This window comes from Triticum dicoccoides, chromosome 1B, assembly GCF_002162155.2.
Source record: "Triticum dicoccoides isolate Atlit2015 ecotype Zavitan chromosome 1B, WEW_v2.0, whole genome shotgun sequence".
NCBI lineage: Eukaryota > Viridiplantae > Streptophyta > Magnoliopsida > Poales > Poaceae > Triticum > Triticum dicoccoides.
In genome coordinates this window covers 228,116,331-228,124,916 of record NC_041381.1, presented here as the reverse complement: position 1 = coordinate 228,124,916, position 8,586 = coordinate 228,116,331, and the positions used below count along the sequence as shown (strand labels likewise).

Genomic DNA, 8,586 nt, shown 5'->3' with positions numbered 1-8,586 from the left:
TACCACATCTTATCAAGCCAGTTTGTAATTCCTGATAATATTCTTCTACATAATTTTTTCCTTGTCTTAAGCGCTGCAATTTTTGAAGTAATTCACTTTGATAATATGGTGGAACCCAACGAGTATGCATAGCAGTTTTCAAAGCAGCCCAAGTAGATGGAACAGGATATAATCTACAATGTTCAGACCACCAAACACATGCAAAGCTAGTGAAAGCACAAACAGCAGCAGGAACACGTCTCTCCTCGGGATATTGTAAACATGTAAATCGTTGTTCAGTTTCTAACTCCCAAGTAGATATATATCAGGAACATATCTACCCTCAAATGGTGGAATACTCAATTTCAGTTTAGGGAGATGGTCATGATCTCGTACCTGAGGGGGAGCCCTAACATTTCCATTATTTGCATGTGGACGACCTGGTGGTTGTGGTGCTGGTAGTTGCACGTAGTTCTGATTTTGATCAACCTCATCCTCGTAATCTCCTGCATAATCATCCTCCTCCACATCAGCAGCAGGAGCCACAGAAGTATCAACAGCAGCACCAGCAGTTTGGCCAGGATGAAGAGGGACATGGCTCGCTCGGCGGAGGGATGTTTCTCGATGTGGAGGTAGTCGTTGTTGTTGTTGTTGCAGAGGGGCGGCAGGTGCAACCGGTGGTGGAAGACGCGCAAGCAGTTCATTAAATCTATCATCGAGCTTTGTTTCGAACGTCTTCTCAAGGCCAGTGATCTTCTCCATGGCCTCTTCAAAATTGTTCAGCACATCTTGCACCTGTTCAGTCATCATTTGCTGAAACTTATCATGAAGCTCCTTGTTCGTTAAGTTCTCCCAGTCAATCTCGTCGGCTTGTGATCCTGGCATGGTTAGCAGCAATAGAAACACACAAGAATATGATCCTATAGACGACTAACAAGTGGTGGTGGTGGTGGGTGTCACAAATCTGTCAAGCAAATCTCAAATACTTACCAGTTCGTACCCAGCAGCAGGCGGTGATCGGCAACCGTTGTAGTCAAAACTCTCAAAGCTTGGATAGAGCGATTGCCAGGGAGAGTCAAATGCACGACGTAGATGTATGTGGAGCTGGGAAGGCTTATAGTATGGTAGCAAAAAGGTTCAGCAATAATCAATTAAGAGATGTAAAGTTGAATAAACGCTCAACGACGGTACTGTGATGGTCCTAGGCTAGACCGTACTAGAGACGCGAGCCTAGAACACTAACAAAATCACAGCGCTGCACGTAAACAAGGGAGGAGCACATTCCGATATTTTTTTTCTTTTTTTTTGCACTTTTTTTCTCTCTTTTTTTTGCTCCGCAACAAAAAAAATTCAAAGAAGTCTACAAATGTCCTAAAAACTACCTAGCCTGAATTTTCCAGACTTAGTTTTTTTTTGAAACTGGAACTAATTTTATTCTGCGGATGGTTCGGGAGTTGGGGAGTCCTACTCTGTCACGACTCGGAGTATCGCGTGATCTGGAAATCGAGAACAAAGCAACAATTACTGGACTCGGACTAGGACTGGTGGCGGAGATGAATCTGGTGGAAACTCGGACTAGTGGCGGATATTTGCAGGGCGATGGAACATGGGCTGGTGGCGGATCTTTGATGGAGGTGGACTCGGATTAGCGTGATGGCGGGGATATGTTGTATATGGTAACGGCGATGAGGTGGTGGTATATGGCAGCGGTGATGACGATGGTGGTATATGGCAGCGGTGATGACGATGGTGCGGCGGCGGCGTGACAACTTGTGAACAGAACTCGAAACTCTAAAGTACTAGACGCTAGGACCAACAACTTGACACGAGGATGCAACCGCAAATTCAACGAAGCAAATACAAAAAAGATTATGCAAAGGCTCAGATTGGTTCGGATAAGATGAACTAACCCTAAATTTTTTGTGTGGCTTTTTCGTGGACTATAGGTATGAAGAACAGACTCGATCTAAACTATGAAAACTGTAAAACCTCACCGAGCAACCTGGAAATCTGATACCACTTGATAGAGGCAAAGGTGTCCCGTCTTTCGATGAGATGATGGATTTCGCTTTGGTGGAAGTCGACTTTGACGATCCGACTACGAATGTGCGAGGACGTCGCACCTTAGCAAACGCTAAACCAACTCCGAGAGGTTATTGACCACGCCGGAGCACAATCAACCTGACCACGAGGTTCTGTTTCCTGCGAGCAAATGAAGAACAAGTAAGAAACTAAGATTGCAATATGGATATTGCGAATATAAGATGAAAGCTTTATTGATCAAGGTGGGGTTCTGTGACGCCTTTGTCTGGTCGTTGAACACAAACGAAGTACGCGAAGTTGCAGCTATGGCGAACTTTTAATCTAAAAAAAAACCCAAAGTCTAAACGGTGCCCTAAGGGCTGTATATATGGAGGAAGAGGGGGGAATTTCGTGGCCCTTGGTGGAGGGGTCCGAAATCAACCATATCTCTTGTTTCCCCACACATACGGACTCTAAAAATAGCCTATATTTATGTATTTCTAAATTACATGGGTTTGGCCCAATAATAAGGTGACGCAGCATCTAGAATAGCCTCGGGACGAAATTTAAGAAGTGACATCTTGGATATTTCGTCCAAGGCTTCATTCACCCATTATGGTGGCTTCAAAGTCCTGAAATCATCACTTGTAACTCCGTTATTGTTCCCCTTGCGCATGCCATCATCTCCATGCTTGTTCGTGCCCCAATGTTCATCCTTCTCCAAGCTAGGCCCTTCATTTGTAAGCAAAACAAATGTATCCAATTTAGGCAGCATCATATTCTCATGAACATTAGAATCATTACCAAGAAACGAAAGTACTTGATAATTTAATTGGCGTGCGCGAGCTCTAGTAATTAGTCCAGTATATGTAGCAGTAGGGGTTGTGGGTGTAACAATGGTATTGATGTCCTCATCACCTCCTCTTGGGCGCGCCCCTTAGGGCCGACCGGCCTCCCCTCCCTCCTTTATATATGGGGCAGGGGGCATCCTAGAACACACAAGTTTCTCTTAACCGTGTGCGGTGCCTCCCTCCACAGTTACACACCTCGATCATATTGCCGTAGTGCTTAGGCGAAGCCGTGCGTCGGTAACATCATCATCACCGTCGCCACTCCGTCATGCTGACGGAACTCACCCTCGTCCTCAACTGGATCAAGAGCATGAGGGACGTCATTGTGCTGAACGTGTGCTGAACACGGAGGTGCCGTACGTTTGGTACTTGGATTGGTTGGATCGCGAAGAAGTTCGACTACATCAACCGCGTTACTAAACGCTTCCGCTTTCAGTCCACGAGGGTACGTGGACACACTCTCCCCTCTCATTGCTATGCATCTCCTAGATAGATCTTGCTGATCGTAGGAATTTTTTTGAAATTACCACGTTCCCAACAATTGAAAGTTGACGGTGCCCCAACATTGACAAATAGAGTCCCTTGATAATGTCCGCTAGTGTTGCGCTCATCAAAAAATTCCTTGATGTGGTCCCAATAGGTGTTCGCGGCCTGGTCACTCCCCACGGATACATCTTGATAGATTTGCTTCCATGCGATGCAAACCAACACATCTTCGGCGTTGCTATAATTTTTTGTTCTTCCCTTGGCAATGAAGCACTCGCCGTCCATGTCGAGATTATCATCATCAAATTGAGTATCATATTCTTGTGATGCATACTCTTGAAAGAAATAATTTTCATTTGCCACATTTGTCGCACGCATGAATGCTTCATCCTCAAGACTATAAAATGGACATACACGCAACCTCACATTCTATTTGTATACAAAATGAAAAGAAAAAACACAAAACAAAAGATTTTTTTACCTTTGCGACATTTCGCCGAGCACGTTGGGGGCGATGGTCGTGGGTGTTGCCACGTCTTCCTCCATGACAGGCGGCGGGGCTTGCGGTGGTGGAGGAGAAGGTCCATGACCGGCGGCAGTTGCCACGGCCAGCGGCGGCAGCGAACTGGCTGAAGCAGCCACGACCGCCTTCGTCTTCTTGGCCGCTCGAGATGGACTCACCGCAGGGTTTTGCCCTGTCGGGCGCTTCACACCTCCACCACAGGTTTTGGCCGCCGACAGCTTCTTCGCGGGTGGTGCACCTGTTCCCGTAGCGGCGGGGTGGGTGGCGGGATGGGGGCGGCGGCATGGCGGTGGAGGCAGGGTCAGTGAAGGTGGTTGCGCCTACGGCAGCCGCGCTGAGGTGGGTCAGACCAGCGGCGTAGGCGGTAGCGGGGTCATCGGAGTCGGCCATGGGGCCGGGCGACCGGCGGAACATGGTCCAGCGACGGGCATACGGGCGGGTGGAATTGAAATGAAGTGGCGGTTGGACATTCGTGCGCGGCTGACTGTTTTACATCACCAGGGAGGTGAAGATGCCAATTTGCATCTCCGGGTGTTGTATTTTACAGCACATCACTTGGAGGAGGTGATGTAATTTATTTGTTTTTGCATCTATATATCATCTATTGGAGCATTGTTTTTGGCCTCGAAGATGTAAAAAAACTATTATTTATATATCTACGTCATTATTTATTGGAGACGCTCTAAGCGCACACACATGTCCTACAAAACAAAATGTAACATCTGAGTGAGAACTTTAATGTCCATTCTGGCATTGCCATTCTAGTTTATTCTGATAATACACAATGCTACAGCAGTTATTCCGCAAAAAGAAAAAAGCTACTCCCGAGTACTACTCGCAATAACCACCCCCAAATACTACTCGCGACCACAAATCCCTACCTATATGCTAGAGCTAGTGCTACGACGCGCGCATATAATAAGGAAATGAAAAACAACGATAATACTTCCTACTCAAGTAATACTATGTCCTACTGCGCCTCCAGGTCCCTCTCCCCGTCGTCCAGTACCTGCTCCCGCGGCGGCGGTGACGTGACAGCCCGTGACATGCTGCCCACTTGTTCCTTCCCGGCGCACTCTCCTCCGGCCGGCCTGATGACCACCTCAGCTCGGCAGACCGGGCATGTCGAGTGCTCCCTCAACCAGACGTCAACGCAGCTCCGGTGGAACACGTGCATGCACCTGGGCAGCCGCCGCGCCGCCTCCCCGTCGACCATCACGGCCAAGCACACGGCGCATTCTGCGGCGTCCTCCTCGCCGACGCCGCCGTCCTTCCGGTACACAAACTCAGGCAGCGCTGCGATGGCGTCCGCGTCCAGCCCCGCCGACCGCTTCTTGGCCATTCCCGGGGCCGCATCGGTGGCCGCAGCCGTGGCCTCCTCCTCCTGCTGGCGCGCGGAGCGGTGCACGAGGTACCACCGGATCACACACAAGATGAGCAGTATGGCGAGGAGGGAGCCGAAGCTGATGCTCAGAACGACGATGTAGGAGGTGGTCGTGCAGCAGGCTCGCGCGGCGGCAGCGGCACGACGCGAGGGGTAGGGTGGGCCCGCTGAGAGCGCAAAGCAGGACTGGTCCGCGGGGAGGCAACCGCCGGCAGTGGCCTCCTCGCGTGCCTCGGTGGCCATGGCGCGGCCGGGTGGTGCGGCCCAAGACGACGACGACGGTGATCGCGACGACATGTCCGGTGCGTGAGGTAAATGGGCGGTGCGTGCACGCGTGGAGGACCGAGGACAGAGCTTTTGATGGGGCTGGTTGGTTGCATGGTGTCGAGAGTGTGGAGCGAGCGAAGCGCGGAGGGGACGGACGGGGTTCTTGAGATGCGGAGTTGACCGCCGGACCCAACGCATTTGACAAGAATAGGTTGGGAACGCGTTTGGTACTATGCGTTTACCTCGGCCAATCTTCGTGAATTTTTAGTGTATTTGGATTTGGATGTCTGCATTGAAATCTTGGTCCGAGAGGTTCTCCCACGGTTATTCCTATTTGGTCTGCACGCGCTGATTTCTACTGTTTTTAGAGCACATCCAACAGCCGTCCAACACGCGGCGCGCTAAAAATGCATTTGCAGCGTGCCGATCGCCTGTTTTGGCGCGGTGGGGAGCGCTGGCTCCAGCGGACGCTATGAACTTTAGCACGCGCGTAGCTTTAGCAGGTGCGTTAAAATGCAGCGCGCGCGCTCTCGCACAAACACTCTGGACTATGATGATGCATATGCATAGATAGATAGACAGATAGATAGATAGATAAAAACGATACATAGATATTTTACAATGCGTACATAGTTCATCATAGCATAGATAGATTAAAACTATTGTGCAACTAGATAAAAAGTACGGTGCAAGTAGATAAAACCTACGGTGCAACTAGAACCTACTCCGAGTCGTCATGCTCGATGGTGTCGTCCGAGGTATCGAGCCACGCGTCTTCCCAACAAGGATCATCTGAGTCAAAGAACGACTCCCCAGCTGCGTTAACGAGATCGCACTGCGCCTCCGCGAGTGCCTTCAGCCGACGTATGTCCGTGCGCTCTGCGCGGCTCCTTGTCGTCATCTCCGCCCAGAAGGCATTCTCGTCGGCGACGTCCTGCGGGTAGCGCCGGTGCCACTCCGCCATGGCTCGCTCGTTGATGAGGACATCAATACCATTGTTACACCCACAGCCCCTGCTGCTATACATACTGGACCAATTACTAGAGCTCGCGTACGCCAATTAAATTACAAGGTACTTTCATTTCTTGGTAATGATTCTAATGTTCATGAGAATATGATGCTTCCTAAATTGGATACATTTGTTTTTCTTACAAATGAAGGGCCTAGCTTGGAGAAGGATGAACATTGGAGCAAGAACAAGCATGGAGATGATGGCATGCGCAAGGGGAATAAGAACGGAGTTACAAGTGACGATTTTAGGACGTTGAAGCCACCATAATGAGTGCATGAAGCCTTGGACGAAATATACAAGATGCTACTTCATAACTTTCGTCCAGAGGCTATTCTATGTGCTGCGTCACATTATTATTGGGTCAGGCCCATGTATTTTCGAAATACTTGAGTATAGGCTGTTTTTAGAGTCCGTATGTGTGGGGAAACAAGAGATAGGGTTGGTTTCGGACCCCTTCCCCAAGGGCCACGAAATCCCCCCCCCCCCCTCTTCCTCCATATATACAGCCCTTAGGGCGTCGTTTAGACTTTGGGGTTTTGTTTAGATTAAGTTCGTCATAGCTGCAACTTCGCGTACTTCGTTTGTGTTCAACGACCAGACAAAGACGTCTCAGAACCCCACCTTGATCAATAAAGCTTTCATCTTATATTCGCAATATCCAGATTGCAATCTCAGTTTCTTGCTTGTTTTTCGTTTGCTCGCAGGAAACAGACCCTCATGGTCAAGTTGATCGTGCTCCAGCGTGGTCAATAACCTCTCGGAGTTGGTTTAGCGATTGTTAAGGCGCGACGTCCTCGCACGTTTGTAGTCGGATCATCAAAGTTGACTTCCACCAAAGCGATATCCATCATCTCATCGAAAGACGGGCACCTTTGCTCTATCAAGTGGTATCAGATTTCCAGGTTGCTCGATGAGATTTTACAGTTTTTTGTAGTTTAGATCGAGTCTGTTCTTCATACCTATAGTCCACGAAAAAGCCACAAATTTTTTTTAGGGTTAGTTCATCATATCCGAACCAGTCTGAGCCCTTGCATAATTTTTTCTGTATTTACGTTGTTGAATTTGCGGTTGCTTCGTCGTGTCAAGTTGCTGGTCTTAGGTCTAGTTCTTAGAGTTTCGAGTTCTGTTCACAAGTTCGTCACGCCGCCGCCACATCACCACCACCGATCCGAGTCCATATACCACCACCAATCCGAGTCCATATACCATCACCGATTCGAGTCCATATACCACCACCAGTCCGAGTTCATATACCACCACCAATCCGAGTCCACAAATACCATTGTCATATACCATCACCAGTGCGAGTTCCACCAGATTCATCTCCGCCACCAGTCCTAGTCCGTGTCCAGTATTTGTTCCTTTATCTTCGAGTTCCAGAGCACGCGATACTACGAGTCGTGAACAAGTTGGATTCCCCAACTTCCACGCAACCCATACAAGAAAAACAGTTCCAGTTTCAAAAAAACTAAGCCTGAAAAATTCTGGCTAGGCAGTTTTTAGGCCATTTGTAGACTTTTTCGAAAAAAAATGTTGCGGAGCAAAAAAAAAAGAGGAAAAAAGTGCAAAAAAAGTGAAAAAAAGAGAAAAAATTCAGAGTGTGCTCCTCCCTTGATTTTGTGTTGCGCCGTGATTTTGTTAGTGTTCTAGGCTCGCGTCTCTAGCACGGTCTAGCCTAGGACCAGCACAGTACCGTCGTTGAGCGTTTATTCAACTTTGCATCTCTGAATTGATTATTGCTGACCCTTTTTGCTACCATATCATAAGCCTTCCCAGCTCCACATACATCTACGTCGTGCGTTTGACTCTCTGTGGTAATTGCTCTATCCAAGCTTTGAGAGTTTTGACTACAATGGTTGCCGATCACCACCTGTTGCTGGGTAAGAACTGGTAAGAATTTGAGTTTTGCTTGACGGATTTGTGACACCCACCACCACCACTTGTTAGTAGCCTGTAGGATCATATTCTTGTGTGTTTCTATTGCTGCTAACCATGTCAGGATCACAAGCCGACGAGATTGACTGGGAGAACATGACGAACAAGGATCTTCATGATAAGTTTC

General features: G+C 48.5%; 1 protein-coding gene across 1 annotated transcript; it reads right to left on the bottom strand.

The window, feature by feature from the left end:
* Positions 1-4,690: 4,690 nt before the first annotated feature.
* LOC119303974 (RING-H2 finger protein ATL39-like) lies at positions 4,691-5,626 on the bottom strand. The gene has a single exon (XM_037581141.1). The coding sequence runs from the start codon at positions 5,540-5,542 to the stop codon at positions 4,832-4,834; it is 711 nt and encodes a 236-aa protein (XP_037437038.1). The 5' UTR covers positions 5,543-5,626; the 3' UTR covers positions 4,691-4,831.
* Positions 5,627-8,586: the final 2,960 nt, after the last annotated feature.